The 16,686-nt window shown below is 44.6% G+C and overlaps 1 protein-coding gene across 1 annotated transcript in view; it reads right to left on the reverse strand.

The window, feature by feature from the left end:
- The window catches only part of tmtc1 (transmembrane O-mannosyltransferase targeting cadherins 1), a 125,687-nt gene extending 119,803 nt beyond the window's left edge, over positions 1 to 5,884 (reverse strand). The window contains exon 1 of the mRNA XM_033037705.1: positions 5,537 to 5,884. Coding sequence (XP_032893596.1) covers positions 5,537 to 5,814 — 278 coding nt within the window. The 5' untranslated portion in view covers positions 5,815 to 5,884. The remainder of the gene's footprint in view (positions 1 to 5,536) is intronic.
- Positions 5,885 to 16,686: the final 10,802 nt, after the last annotated feature.

The following is a 16,686-nucleotide window of genomic DNA, read 5'->3' on the forward strand; positions in this document are numbered from 1 at the left end:
TAGAAGGCAAGATTGGAACATTTGCAGGTGACACTAAAGTGGGTGATATTGAAACTAGCAAAGATGGTTATCAAAAATTACAACAGGACCTTGGCCAGTTTGGGCAAGTGGGCTGAAGAATGGTTAATGGAATTTAATGCAGATAAGTTTGTAGTGTTGCATTTTGAGAAGTTAAACTAAGGGAGGACCTTCACAGTGAACAGCAGGACCCGAGGATTTTTATAGAGCAGAGTGATCTAGGAGAGCAGGGTACAGGGTCAAGAAGGACTTTGGTTCATTGGCTTTTATCAGTCAGGGTACAGAGCATAGAAATGAGGGTGTAGTCACAATCTTCCAACCAACCCCATTTCTGACCATACACTTTTTCTAAAACTGCAATGCAATAATGCTGTAACACTATATTCTGCACTCTAGTATTTTTCTCTTTGCACTACCTGTTATACTTGCGTATGGCTTGACTTTACTTACATATAGTATGATTTGATTTGACTGGATAGCACACAAGCAAAGCTTCCCACTCTATCTTGCTGCACGTGACAATGAGAAACAATAAAATACCATACTATACAAATGTTGCCCATTTATTCCTCCTTTATAACAAAAAACCAACATATCATGATGTGCAATTCCACTGACATGGTTCTTTCTTCCAAACGGCACAGTTTTTCTAAACAAAACGAGTCAACAAGTGAAAGTCCATGTACTGCTCAAATTTGTGCTGCTACTCAGCTTTGCCCGGCAATACTCAAATGGCACTTGCTGGCAACACAAAGGGAACCGCTACAGACTAACGAGCGCCAAATTACACTGGTTTTTGCTGGTCCTGGGAGAATGCCAGGAGCCACAGTAGACACCAGAGAGCATTCTAACCAAGCCAGTATTTACAGCATTAACAAATACATTTCTGTCCGACTACATGCCAGATATATACAGCGCCCTCCATGATGTTTGGGACAAAGACTCATCATTTATATATTTGCCTCTTTACTCCACAATTTGAGATTTGCAATACAAAAAAAAAAATCACTAGTGGTTAAAGTGCACATTGTCAGATTTCATTAAAGGCCATTTTTACACATTTTGGTTTCACCATGTAGAAATTACAGCTGTGCTTATACATAGTCCCCCCCATGTTTGGCACACATGGCTTCACAGGCGTTTGTAATTGCTCAGATGCATTTAATTGCCTCCTTAATGCAGGTATATGAGAGCTCTCAGCGCCAAGTCTTTCCTCCAGTCTTTCCGTCACCTTTGGAAACTTTTATTGCTGTTTATCAACATGAGGACCAAAGTTGTGCCAATGAAAGTCAAAGAAGCCATTATGAGATTGAGAAGCAAGAATAAAACTGTTAGAGATATCAGCCAAACCTTAGGCTTACCAAAATCAACTGTTTGGAACATCATTAAGAAGAAAGAGAGCACTGGTGAGCTTACTAATCGCAAAGGGACCGGCAGGCCAAGGAAGACCTCAACAGCTGATGACAGAAGAATTCTCTCTATAATAAAGAAAAATCCCCAAACACCTGTCTGACAGATCAGAAACACTCTTCAGGAGTCAGGTGTGGATTTGTCAATGACCACTGTCCACAGTAAACTTAATGAACAGAAATACAGAGGCTACACTTCATGATGCAAATCACTGGTTAGCTGCAAAAATAGGATGGCCAGGCTACAGTTCGCCAAGAAGCACTTAAAAGTGCAACCACAGTTTTGGAAAAAGGTCTTGTGGACAGATGAGACGAGGACTAACATATCAGAGCAAAGTATGGAGGAGAGAAGGAACTGCCCAAGATCCAAAGCAAACCACCTCATCTGTGAAACACGGTGGTGAGGTGTTGTGGCCTGGGCATGTATGGCTGCTGAAGATACTGGCTCACATCTTCATTGATGATACAACTGCTGATGGTAGTAGCATAATGAATTCTGAAGTGTATAGACACATCCTATCTGCTCAAGTTCAAACAAATACCTCAAAACTCATTGGCCGGCGGTTCATTCTACAGCAAGACAATGACCCCAAACATACTGCTAAAGCAACAAAGGAGTTTTTCAAAGCTGACAAATGGTTAATTCTTGAGTGGCCAAGTCAATCACCGATCTGAACCCAATTGAGCATGTCTTTTATATGCTGAAGAGAAAACTGAAGGGGACTAGCCCCCAAAACAAGCATAAGCTAAAGATGGCTGCAATACAGGCCTGGCAGAGCATCACCAGAGAAGACACCCAGCAACTGGTGATGTCCATGAATCGCAGACTTCAAGCAGACATTGCATGCAAAGGATATGCAACAAAATACTAAACATGACTACTTTCATTTACATGACATTGCTGTGTCCCAAACATTATGAAATGGGGCGACAATGTATAAACACGGCTGTAATTTCTATATGGTGAAACCTAAATGTATAAAATGGTCTTTATTAAAATCTGACAATGTGCACTTTAACCACATGTGATTTTTTTTCTATTACAAATCTCAAATTGTGGAGTGCAGAGGCCAATAAATAAATGATGGGTCTTTGTCCCAAACATTATGGAGGGCACTGTAGATGCATAATTAACATTTAGTCAACCACCTGGAAACCTAGCTCCTGTCAGCATGGGTTAGAACATCTTCCTTTGATCAGATCTGTGCAGCTGCCATTAAAACAGTTCAAAAATAAATATTAGCAGGATGATAATATACTACAGTTGATGAAATATCCAGTAGGGAAATATTTTGCAATCCAAGTGCATCAGGGAAATCTTCCCCCCAGACAAGTGGAAAATCGTTCTAAATAATCCTTCACCGGTGAAAGTGGGCACGATTTATTTTAAACATTACAATATTAGCACAAATCAATAAAGCTCCCGAGGGACACGAAATAGCAGATATGGGCCTTTTGGCTTTTCAAGATTGCTCCAACATTCAATAACATCACAGATGATCTATCCCAACTCCATTTGCTTGCACTATCTACATATCATTTGATTCCTCCAATATTCAAACATTCGGCTTCAAATGAAAGTAATAATCACATTTCCACGGCCCCCGAGGTTGAGATTCCGAAAGAAAAATCACCATTCTTTGCAGGGAAAGTCAATGCCCTTCAAATCAGTCTGAAATGTTACCCATATTTTAAAACTGAAAATAGACACAAAAAACTGGAGTAGCTCAGCGGGTCAGCCAGCATCGCTGGAGAAAAGGAGATGGTGACGTTTCGGGTCGAGACCCTCCTTCAGACTGAGAGTCAGGGGAAAGAGAAACGAGGGATATAGACGGTGATATGGAACAAATGAATGAAAGATATGCAAAAAAGTCACGATGATGAAGGAAACCGTCCATTGTTGGTTGTGGGCATGGTGTAAATGAGTTGATTCCCTTTGCCAAATCATTGAGATAGATTGTGAAGACTTAAACCCTTCTTCTCCCCACCACCCCCACCCCTCCTAAAAAAAGACCCTGGACTAGTCACAGCAGTCAAACTGAGAAGGTCACCCAATTCCATGTGCTTTTGGTGTTGGAAGAAATATTAGAACCAGATACTGGTTTAAACTGAAGATAGACACAAAAAGCTGGAGTAACTCAGTGGGACAGGCAGCATCTCTGGAGTGAAGGAATGGGAGACATTTCAGGTTGAGACTGAAGAAGGGTCTCGACCCGAAACGCCATCCATTCCTTCCCTCCAGAGATGCTGCCTGTCCCGCTGAGTTACTCCAGCTTTTTATGTCTATCCATGTGCTTTTTGTTCAGCAATCTCCTGTGTGGAACTTAATTAAAAGCCTTCTTAAAATCCAAATACTACACATCCACTGGCTCCCTCCTCAAAGAACTTCAATCCTTAAAGTCAAACATAATTTTCCTTTCAAAAATCAATGGTGTCTCTGCTGAATCATATAATGATTTTCTCATGGCCTTGACCAACAACCAATGTCAGGCTGACAGGTCACTATTTCCCTGCCTTCTCTCTTCAATAACAATAGAAACCACAGCGGAGCAGGCCAGGAATATTTGAAACTGGTTCGCTGATTGCAAAACATATGAAAGCTTGGATGGGAAAACTTTAATTCCAAGAAGAAACGGTTTGATCTTCTGCCTGAACTTCGGGTCTCAAGAGCTTTCGAGGATCTGTTGAGTAGCAAAAGGAACTCTAGTCTTGCTGACCCTGTTATGTGCATTCCTGAAACATGCCAACAGTGCTACATCAGCCCTGCCAGTTAAAGGGCCACCTCTCCAATTCAAATACTTGTACATTAATCAACAAAAGAGCACAGAGTAAAAATTAAGAACATGTTGTTTTAATGTGTTTTAGCCCCTCTCCCAGAGGCTGACGGCAACTGTTCAATTTCCGAGCTAGCTGTGTCCTTGAACCAGTGCCATGTATTTAATCCTCTCATCTTGAGTTGGAATCCCTCCATGCTCATAAACCGCCATCCAGTCCAAGACCAATGGAAGGTTTGTTCATTCCTCCGATTGTGTGGCTCAATTAGAGTTAGATACAGCTCTTAGCACTAACGGAATCAAGGGATATGGGGAGAAAGCAGGAACGGGGTACTGATTTTGGATGATCAGCCATGTTCATATTGAATGGCAGTGCTGGCTCGATGGGCCGAATGGCCTGCTCCTGCACCTAGTTTCTATGTTTCTAATCTCCACAGTTCTTCATCCGACAGGATGCCTCCAGCATCCAGGCTGATAAAACACTGGGAAAAAACCCTCCTTTAAAATGCTCAATCTTCACTCTTTGACCAAGTCCCACCTCCTCCTCGCAGACTCCATGTCAAACCGTGTTTGATACTAAAGCTGTGAAGTGAACGGCAATATCTCGTGGGCTTAAAGGTGCTTCACAAATGTCAGCAATTATCATTGATTTTCATGTTTTTCTGGGATATGGAAACAGGACATATTGTCTGTCTAGTAGAGACAAGGAACTGCAAATGCTGGTTTACACAAATGGGCACAAAGTGCTGGAGCTTCTCCCTCCCCCCTCTCCCTCTCCCATTCCCTCCTTTCTCTCCCCCCTCTTCTCCCCCCCCCCCCCCCTCTCCCCTCCAAGGGACCCAACCCAAAAGGTAATCTTTTCATGTTCTCCAGAGATAATGCCTGACCCGCTGAGTTACTCCAGTACTTTGTGTCCTTTCGGCCCATCTAGTCTAAACTACACTCCACTCTTATTTCCCCAGTGACCTACTGTCCCACATTCCCATCAACTCCCCCAAGATGATACAGAGAGTCATACAGCATGGAAACAGGCCCTTGGGGGGGGGGGGGGGGGGAGAGGTGGGGGGGGGGGAGATGTTAATGAGTGCAGGGGGAGGTGAATAAGTGGCAAGTTGCAGGAGGAGCGAGTCCTGAGCCAGGGAACAACGCTACGGGGTGAGTGGGAGGGTTCCACAATTGCGGAACACTGTCATAGAGTCAGATAGCACAGAAACAGGCTGTTCGGCCCATCGAGTACTCAGCTGTACTAGTGCAGGGACGGGCAGGTAACTCTTCAGGCTCCGGAACCGTGCAGAGAGGGGGGGGAGAGAGAGAGAGAGTGTGTGTGTGTCTTACTTGAAGGTGAGAATGCAGAGTGGTCGGTAGGACTTGTGGCTGCTGTTGTCACCCATGCTTCTTCCCCAGAAGTCGTTGGAGAAGATGCCCCGGAGCGGGGCGGAGGCTCGCAGGTCGGGGTTGTTGACGATCGCCCACACATCGTCGTGGACCAGCTCGCCGGGCAGCCCGTTGCAGTAGGCGGCGGCAGCGCAGAGGGCAGCGAGCAAGCCGTGCCACAGGCTACGGGAGTGCGGGCTGAGAGTGAGGCGACCTCCAGCCCCGCTCTGCCGCTCCATCCCTCGCCCGGGATCGCATCGTCCACAGCCGGTGGCCGGACTGCTGCGACTCGCCGGACAGCAGCAGCGCTGTAGCGGCCGCCTACTAACGCGTACGTCCCGGGCGGAGCCAGCGGAGCGGAGGCGGGGAAGGCGCTGGGAGGGAGGAGGAGGAGGAGGAGGATTACAAGGTCCATTGAAATCCCAAAGGATTGGGTGGGGTGAATTGAGGCATCCATCCCACAGGAGGCTGGTTGACGATCCCAGCACTGAGAGAGAGAGAGAGAGAGGAGGGGGTAGGGGAAGTGAAGGATCCCTGCAGAGGGAGCAGAGGAGTTGAGGTGACACAGACAGGGAGTGAGAGACAGAAGGGGTTACTGTGGAAGGTAGACAAAGATGCTGGAGAAACTCAGCGGGTGCAGCAGCAACTATGGAGCGAAGGAAATAGGCAACGTTTCGGGCCGAACCCCTTCTTCAGACCTGGGGTTACTGTGGATTTAACTGTTGCATTGTGTGACCAAGGGAGGAACAAGAGGACACATGCTGGGATGTTGGGGTTTGAGTAATGTCCCAGAACTGGGAAAATTAAGGTAGAAGAGTACATGGGTGGTGGGTGGGGTGGTGGAGGGGGTGGAGGGGGGGGGGGGATAGGGGAGAGAGAAAACACAGAATATGAGAGTGTGGGTAAATTTGTATGACAGGCTCTGGGCGTAACAGGTTACTGGTGGAAAGCACGAGGTGGTGCGGCCAGTGGGAGGAGACAATTGAGTGGGAGATCACAGGAGAACCTCCTTTAGATCCAATCTCAGGTCACCTGTTGCCCACCACTTGAGCCTTCTGGAGAAGGGTCCACCTGAAACGTCACCCATTCCTTCTCTGCAGAGATACTGCCTGTCCCGCTGAGTTACTCCAGCATTTCGTGTCTATACTTGATCCTAGTGGCTTAGTCGACCACCTCGTGGAAAAGTCAACCCCATTGATGTGGGACCGAATTCTTACATGGGCCAGATGGAATAAGGGTGGCGGGCTTCGTTCCCTCTGTGGAGTCTGCATGTTCTGCCCACAAGCTTTGTACATGTTGGTAGATTAATACCCCCATTGTTCATAGAAAACCATCAAAGGGGAGTTGACGGTTATGGGACAGGGATTAAGTTGCAGTGATACCGATGATTAAGGCATGGAGGAATGGGAAGGATGGGATTCCTCTGTATGAACTTGATGGAACAAATGATGTCCTGTATTGCACAAAGTGCATTTAAGGGCATCCATCGAACAAGTCAGATTGAAGACAAAATCTGCAAAATTTATGGTCAAGAATAGTAATGCCTTCTTCTTCTACTTCTTCTTCTTCTTGTGAATGAAACATAAACCAAAGACATAGTTAGATCTCATGCCAGCCAGGTTGTTGTCTCTGTGTCAATGTCTGCCAGGCCCTGAGCTCCATTTGGTGGGTGGTAGAGCAGGCACCCAGAGATGACATGGTTGGCTGTCTGTTGTTCTGCTCCGCATTCACAGGCTGAGCTCTGGCGGAGCCCCCATCTCCACCTGCTGGCATTGGAACGTCACTGATACCTTATTTACAGAGTTTGTAAAGTTCTCAGTTTGATGCAAGCTCAGGTCCTTCCATTTTCAGACCAGGGCCCAAGCATTTTACGAATAATATATAAATAGAAGCAGAAGCCATTGTGCCTCTCACTGTTGCTCCATCAATCAATCAGTTCTTGGCTATCCTTTTACCTCAGCACCATTTTCCAGCACTAATCCCATTGTCCCTGATTCCCTTAATATCTGTTGATCTTTGCCTTAATATCCATTCACTGACCGAGGCCCCACACTCCTCTCAGGTGGAGAATTCGCAACTCTTAAGTGAAGGAATTTTTTTCTCTTCTCCATCCTGAATCGCCGATTCCCAATTCCCCATCATTGTTAAGCTTCTTAAAAAATTTGTGTTAAATCCGATACAATTGCAATAAGATGTGCTCGCAAGTTATAAGAGTAGAATTAGACCATTCGGCCCATCGAGTCAAGGCTGCCTCCTAATCCCATTATCCTGTTTTCCTCCAAAAACTTGCATGTGAATCCTCTTGCAATAAAGGCAACATACCATTTGCCTCATAATGACTTGCTGTACCAGGAATTAACCAGTACTTCACATACAAGGACACACAGGGCCTTGTGTCTGAACATCAAAGTAGTGTGGTATATTTGGAGGTAGTCAATGAACTAGTCACATGGTGCTGGTAAGTCTAATGACAGACATGTTTTCAAAAGAGCACGAGCTTTGAACAAGGGTGTACACTTTATTAAAAACAGACAATGTTGGAAATAGCAGGTCCACCAACATCTTGGAGACAGATTTCTATATAGCTTGATGACAACTAAATCATATGCTGAATCACACATGTTTTATAACATTACTACTGTAGCGATATGATTTATTTCTTCTGAGGAAGAGGTTTACTGTTGCGACAGATATATAGATTCAAGGAATGTGCTCAAAGCCTCCTAAAAGAAATGCAACATCCTCACTGACTCCTGTGAATCTCATGACGTAGAGAAGGCACATGCATGAGAAGCATGGATAGGGAACATGGGACTCCCTGGAAGAGAACAGAAGTACCAAAACAAACTACTCACTCACTCTCTGCCCCACCTGTGAGAGAGCCTGCCGCGCATGGAAGCAAGTAATCCTCAATTTCAAGGAACTGCTGTTGGGGGCGGCACAGTGGTAGAGTTGCTGCCTTACAGCGCCAGAGACCTGGGTTCGATCCTGACTACAGGGGCTGCCTGTACGGAGTTTGTACATTCTCCTTGTGACCGCGGGGTTTTCTCCTGGTGCTCCAGTTTCCTCCCACACCCCAAAAAACATACAGGATAATTGTCTTTGGTAAAATTGTAAATTGCCACCAGTGTGTCTGACCATGCCAGTGTATGGGGTGATCGCTGGTCAACGCTGGTGGGCCGAAGGGCCTGTTTCCGTGCTGTATCTCTAAAGTCTAAAGTTCAAAAGAAGGAAATGGATCAGTGTACAAATATACCACAAGCAATATAAAATGGATTTTAACACAAGAGGCAAGATGGCCACTGTGAGCCAGTTGGGTGAGCTGGGAGGTGGTTGCCACAGCACCTGGTCCTTGCCCTCAGCACCCACATACCCATTGCAGGACCTCATTAACAATAACAGAACTTGCCCCACTTGAGGCCTGTACTGGAAAATTATAGCTTTGAGGACATGTTGGACACGTCAGGGTTGTTTTCCTGGCAACAGGGTGGAGGGAGACAAGCATGAGGTGTATACAATTATGATGGACCTCAAGAGTAAAAAACTAAAAACATTTTTCTTAGCAACTGGGTCAGACTCCAGGGAACAAAGAGTTAAACTAAGTGGGAGACGGAACAGAACGAAGATGTGGAAAAATATTAAGGGTTTCTGCCAATTACTTTTTGTGGAAATTTGTGGAAAAGTAATTGGCAATGGAGTTATTGAGCTGTGACTTGCAGGGCTGAGGATCGAATCCTGGAGGGCTGAGGATTTAACCCTGGAGAGTGGGATTAGGCTGGATAACCCCGGATTGAACAGATGCAAAGAGCCAATTGACTTTCCGCGCTGTTAAGTTTTTTACGGTTCATCAGTCATGAGCAGTGCCCTCTGATGGCCAACAGTAGCCACTGTCTTGGAAGAAAACAACTTCTCTCTTACACTGCAGCCAAGTCGATTGCTCAGACTGAGGATACAAAACAAAGAGAACCTCAAGTCATGACAGAGAGAACCATCAGTTGTATCCAAATGGCACCAGTTCCAAGCAGCGATGATGTGAATGAATACTACACAGTGGATCAACAGCCAGTTTATTTTCCAATGTCTGCTATTGAATGAATTGTGCTTTGTTCATGTTGGTTTGCCTACTTGTATCTAGGAGGCTGGTGGGGGACATATGGGCAATGGTTGGGTTTAGTTGTTGTTGTTTGTTTGAACTCACTGTGCACACAATGGGTGATGCATCCTTTCTGTTTCAAGGATGCAAGAGTGACCACTCCTTAAAAGTACAGAGTCTTAGCATGGAAACAGGCCCTTCGGCCCAACATATCCATGCCAACCAAGATGCCCCATCTACACTAGTTCCATGGAAACAGGCCCTTCGGCACAACGGGTCTATGCCGACCAAGATGCCCCATCTAACCTAGTTCCACCTGCCCACATTTGGCCTATGTCCCTCTAAACGTTTCCTATCCTTGTACCTATCCAAATGTCTTTTAAATGCTGTTCTGGTGCCTGTCTCAACTACCTCATCCGGCACCTCATTCCAAATGCTCACCCTCTGTGTAGTGTGGTGAACTGTCAAGCCAGAGGGAGAAAAGTAGCAGAAGGGGAGGGGGGATTGGAGGGGGAGAACTAGGTGAGAGTCTAAGTGGGGCACAAGGAAAGGAAGGGGGAGGAGAAGAGAGTCGGGATTGTGGGGGATAAGAGGGTGGGGTGGGGAGGTTGGGAGGAGTTTATTTGAGGTTACCTAGAATTGTCTGTGGAATTCTCTGCCTCAGAGGGCGGCGGAGGCCGGTTCTCTGGATATTATCAAGAGAGAGCTTGATAGGGCTCTTAAAAATAGCGGAGTCAGGGGATATGGGGAGAAGGCAGGAACGGGGTACTGATTGGGGATGATCAGCCATGATCACATTGAACGGCGGTGTTGGCTCGAAGGGCCGAATGGCCTACTCCTGCACCTATTGTCTATAATTACATCATTCAATGTCGTACCGAAGGGTTGTAAGCTACCAAAGCAGACTATGAGGTGCTGTTCATCCAGTTTGTTTGTGGCCTCACTCTGGCAATGGAGGAGGTCAAGAACAGAAAGGTCAGTGTGGGAATGGGAATGTAAGTTAAAATAGCTAGCAACATAAAATAGTCAATGCTGAATGAAGGAAATGTATTGCCCAGGAACTGAGGGTGATTTTAGTATGAAATACCGCCTTGTGATTTAGAAAAATCTACTTCAGAGAGCAAATATGGCCCCAGTTTTATGGACCTATCTGAAAAGACAGCACTTCAAACAATCTAACTCTCCATCAAAAGCTGCAGAGAAACATCAGCCTGACATTGCTCTTAATTCTCCACCGTCAACCTTGAATCCGCAACTCTGTGACCGCAGCGGAGAATCAGTCACTGAACCAGAGTTGACACTTTGAAGGAGAAAAGTCACGATGATTTTCCTTTATCTTCAAAGGTTGATGTGATGATCAGTTAGGATAACCAGCACTTTTATCACATGAACATGTTACAAAAAAAAATCACTCACCAGGTTGGGGAGAGGGATGGACAGTGGGGAGAAGAGAGCAGTTGGACTGTAAGTGCGAAACTAAGAGGTATTATTACCAAATCAAGCATTGATGAGAAAACAGTAGTTAGGTTTTGAGGCTCCTTTTGGAGATGAAGCACGACAAATGCATAGGAATCAGAATCTGCAGATGCTGATTTACACCGAAGATAGACACAAAATGCTGAAGTAACTCAGTGGGACAGGCAGCATCTCTGAGGAGAAGGAATGGGTCGCGTTTCGGGTCGAGACCCTGCTTCAGACAAATGCATTCCAGAACTGGGAATATGACTACTAAAGGATAAGTTCATGTGGCAGGATAGAGCAGGTATTCACAGAGGATGGCTCTGGATCATGCTAGACAAAGCCATATGAATGGGAATTCTGCCATTGCCATGCATTGAGGAGAGAGGAGGCAATGCATATTACTAAGCACTAGCGGCAGTCGCTGCCTTACAGTGCCAGAGACCTGGGTTTGATCCTGTCTGTACGGAGTTTGTACGTTCTCCCCATGACTGTGTGGGCTTTCTCCGGGTGTTCCGGTTTCCTCCCCCCTCCAAAGATGTACAGGTTTGTAGGTTAATTGACTTCTGGGTAAAAAGTGTAAATTGTCCATCCTGTGTAGGAACGTGTTAGTGTACAGGGATCACTGGTCGGTGAGGACTCGGTGGGCTGAAGGGACTATTTCCACATTGTATCTCTAAACTAAGCATGGAGGTGATTCACAGTGAGGACATAGTACAGTACGGAGACCAGGCAATGCAGGTTTGGAGAAACTGCGCTAAGGCCAACAAGGAGAATTTGAGCTGAGATGTGAGATGGTTCACTTGAAACTGGTTGGACAGTTTACTAGTTCATGTGGGACAGGTAAAGTATTAGGTGTAGTAAAACAGCAAAGTAGGGGAAATGTTCAATAGGTCAGATAACAACTGTGGAGAAATAAACAGATTTAACGTTTCAGGTCAACGACCTTTCATTAGAACTAGCAAAAGGGAAACACTTAACACTCTTAGTCTTGATACTGTACACACAACTGCAATGTTATTGGTTTAGGAATGTTGTGCTCCAGTAAAATCACCTGTGTACTGTTGTTGGACTGGGAATTATAGAGCCTGATATTATTGCTGGAGAACTGTTGTTGGTTTGGGAATGTTGAACTCCGATATAAACATGCCTGCAGCAATGTTGCACGGAGAATATTGTCCCTGATGGCAACACTGCGGCAATCTTGTTGAATTGGGAACTGAATGTACATTGTGAGCTTCACGCAAACAAGCTTCATCACACCCTGGTGTATATGACAATAAACTAATCCAAATTTGAATTGTGTTCAATATTAACACTGCTGCATCTTTCAGGGCATGGGGATTTGTAACCCAATATTAAAACTGACACACTCTTGTTGGATGGATATATTGTATTTCGAATATTAACTTTGTTGTACTATTGTTGAATTGGGCAATTGAATTCCCATAGAAACATTACTGCATCTCTGCTGGATTGGGAATGTTGTCAGTTTCAGTCTAGTTTATTGTCACGCGGACTGAGGTACAGTGAAAAGTTTTTGTGGCATGTTAACCAGTCAGCGGAAAGACAATACACAATTACAATCGTGCCTTCCACAGCGTACAGTATGGATACATAATAAGGGAATAATGTTTGGTGCAAGATAAAGCCAGAAATATCCGAGCAAAGATAGTCCGAGGGTCACCAATGAGGTAATAGTAGTTCAGGACTGCTCTCTAATTGTGATAGGATGGTTCAGTTGCCTGATAACAGCTTGGAAGAAACTGTCTCTGAATCTGGAGGTGTGCGTTTTCACACTTCTAAACCTTTTGCCCGATGGGAGAAGGGAGAAGAGGGAGTGGCCAGGGTGAGACTCATCCATGAGTATGCTGCTGGTCTTGCCGCGGCAGCGTGAGGTGTAAATGGAGTCAATGGAAGGGTGGTCGGTTTGTGTGATAGTCTGGGCTGCGTCCACAGTTCGCTGTCCCCAGTATTAACGCTGTGGGTGGGAATGTTGTGGGAGTATTATTCCCCAATGTTACTGCTCCTTCACTATTAACACTGCAGATGCTGGTGCCAGATTGGTGCATTGCACCCCACATTCAGCACTGCTGATCTTGTTTCATGAGTTTTACTTCCATTTTCAATCTGCTGCCCTTTCTCCCCAAACCCTCATTATGGAAGACTTTTGAAAACCTGCACTGACCATGTAACAAACAGTAGATACAAGAAACTGCAAATGCTGTTTTACAAATAAAAAGACACAAAGTGCAGGAGTAATTCAGCCAGTCAAAAATTCCCGCTGAGTTTCTCCAGCACTTTTGTCTACCCTCATTATCCATTGGCCTGCTTTACTTCTTGACACTTCACAAACACACAAGGGATCCTTCCAGCTTTCATTAACAATACCTTCGATGAAATATATGCCAAGATAAGTTATGCATCCAGCTTCCTTGCATCAGATTGCTCACCTTACTGTGAATCCTTTCAATGCACTCACTTAATCCAGGGAATAAAAAATTAAACTCAACGAGCAAAAAATAAATTAAACATTTGAACTGTGTGAGGTTAGCACTATTTAAAGTGCTGGGCACTTCTTGATAATCCCTGGCTCCCAGATGAAACTTCATTTTGTTTTAATACATTTCATGCATTATCCCTTTCGCCAATTGACTGTGCACCAGAACAGTACCCTGGAGGTCTGTAATTCAATATGCTCCAAATGATTAGACAAGAAATGTTACACATTACCATTTCCTTGTGTTAGATTTCAATGGAATCACACTTTGGAAGCGGACCAGAACGTGCATTTTGTTTAATTTTGGTGTCAGAAACTGCATGTCGTTGGCAAGGCCAGTATTTATTGACCATCTCTAATGTCCGATTCTGCAACTTGGCCGTCAATGAATTACTTGTGCGTACTTTTAAAAATGTTGGTTAAAGAAAATCACGTATAACTTGGAATGCACAAATCTAAATGGGTAGAGGAAAATAATTTTGGAATACAAGTACACAAACAGCTGTTTAACAAGGTCATAAAACAAACATAATCATTAGAGTTTAGTTTAATGTGATAAAATAGAAAAGTAGGGAGGCTGCACTGAACTGGATTGAACACAGTTAAGACCATACTTGGAGTGTGGAATTGTAGTTGTTATGCTATGTATAGATAAATATATATTGGACATGCAGATGCGGGAGATAGTGAAAGAAGGCTTGTATAAAATATCCACAATAACCTTCCGAGAAAGATAACTGTGTTGAATAGAAAAGTCGAAATAGAGTTCATTAAAATTGTGGATGATTTTGACAGAGCAGTATGAATATTTTCATTTGTTCTGATGAACAACACCAGATGCTGTGAATTATTACAAGACAGTCCCCAGGAAATCAAACTGGGAATTCGGAAGAATACACATGGAGAATTTGGAATGAAAACCGAAAATGCTGGAAACACTTAGTGGGTCAAGCAGCTTCTGCAGAGAGAGGATGTTAACATTTCAGATTGATGAACTGATAAGGTTGGAGATAAACAAGTTTTAATACAGAGAAACATAGAAGAATCTTGAATGTTGAAATAGGTGCAGGAGTAGGCCAATTGGCCCTTCGAGCCAGCACCGCCATTCCATATGATCATGGTTGATCATCTACAATCAGTACCCCGTTCCTACTTTTTCCCCCATATCCCTTGATTCCTTTAACCCGAAGAGCCAAATCTAACTCTCTTGAAAACATCCAGTGAATTGGCCTCCACTGCCTTCTGTGGCAGAGAATTCCACAGATTCACAACTCTCTGGGTGAAAATAGGCAGATAAAGAGAAACAGAAAGAAAAGACACAAGAGAAGGCTGTGATTGGGTGGCAGGCAAGAGGGGTGGGAAGCACAATAGAAGATTGTATGGATACACAAGGCTCGAAACATTAAACTAAGAAGAGAATGCAAGAAATACTCAATGGGTTAAGGCAGTCTAATAGAGAGTAATACAGAGTTAACCTCCAAAGATAATGGCAAGGCATAAGTGAATGCCACCAGGGAAAGTTAAGAAACAATAGATGAGTATGTTAGAAAAGTGGGCACACCAGCACCTTTTCCAGAATTAGTGAACTCTGAGTTGAATCCAGAAAGATGTAATATTTACAATTTAAAATAAATACTGTTCAATAAAACAATCTGCTGGAAGTACTCAGTAGGTCAAGCAGCATCTGTGGAGGCAAAGGGATGGTCGACATTGTGGGTTTACACCTTGCATCAGGAATTTCTGAAAATGGACTTCACTCGAACGAGCCAAGGACAGAGACATTTGAGTAGGAGCAAGGCAGTGACAGATGATCAGACGTTCACACCGACTGGGCACTGTTCAGCCAGGTAAATGGCTGCTTGGTCTCCCCAATGCTGAGGATAGCACATCAGGAGCAGTGAATTCTGTGTGCCACGTTAATACAGTGCCAACTCTGTCAGTGTTTCACCAAAAGAGTTTAGGGCCTTGGATCAGACAGAAGGGGAATGGTTGGAGAAGGGAAAAAATGGCAAATGTATGGAAACATGGCATGGGAATGAAAGATTTCAGGAGCAGCGAGGAAATTAAGGCAAGTCCTTTAATTGTATTGAATGGGGAATCCGGTTCCAAATGGCTTTCGCCTCCTCTGACATTATGGAAGTGGATGGACTGTGATGAGTGGTTCCCGACTCAGGCACCATTTCCCTTTCCAGAGTATTTTCAGTGATGGGGGTTATGGTGGCAGAGTTGGGTGAGGAAGGCTCGCGTAGTGTAAGTGCCAGTGTGAATTGTTCATGCCAATGGATTGTTTCTGCACCCAATATAAATTTATATTTTGCTGGATAAGAAGAAATAAAGCAAGATTGGCAGAGACTCACAGGACGTAAAGTTCAGCATGGATCTATTGGGCGGAATGAATCACCTACTTCCTGGATAGGTGAATCACCTACTTCCTATATACTGGATAATACATTGCAGAGAAATTACAAAGTAATTCATGGTACCTCTTCCCAGCCTATTTAGTATAGAAACAGCGTGGAAACGGGTCCTTCGGCCCACCGAGTCCGTGCCGACCAGCAATCACCCGTACACTAGTTCTATGTTATCCCAATTTTGCATCCTATACACTAGTAGCAATTTAAAGAAGCCAATTAATCTACAAACTTGCATTGCTTTGGAATGCAGGAGGAAACCGGAGCACCCGGAGAAAACCCCACGCAATCACAGGGAGAACGTATAAATTCCGTACAGACAGCACCCATAGTCAAACCCGGGTCTCTGGCGCTGTAACGCAGCAACTGTACCGCGGAACTACTGTGCCACCCTTGGTGCACCCGAATACACTCCTGCCTAAGAGAGTTTCTTTTTTAAATTGTCATTGGCCTGTGCCCTTAATAACGTACCTCAGCTGCTGTATGAGAGTTATTGCCATGACAATATTCTTCGACGATTGCCTCTCGCTCAAAGCATCAATCATTTGGAAAGCTGTCACCTCAGCTGATTGATTTACTATAAATACCACCAGAAGGAACAAACAGCTGACCTCTGAGAAATCCATTGAAAAGCCCGAACAACCTTTAC

This window comes from Amblyraja radiata, chromosome 19 (genome assembly GCF_010909765.2).
Source record: "Amblyraja radiata isolate CabotCenter1 chromosome 19, sAmbRad1.1.pri, whole genome shotgun sequence".
In the NCBI taxonomy this organism is placed as follows: Eukaryota; Metazoa; Chordata; class Chondrichthyes; order Rajiformes; family Rajidae; genus Amblyraja; species Amblyraja radiata.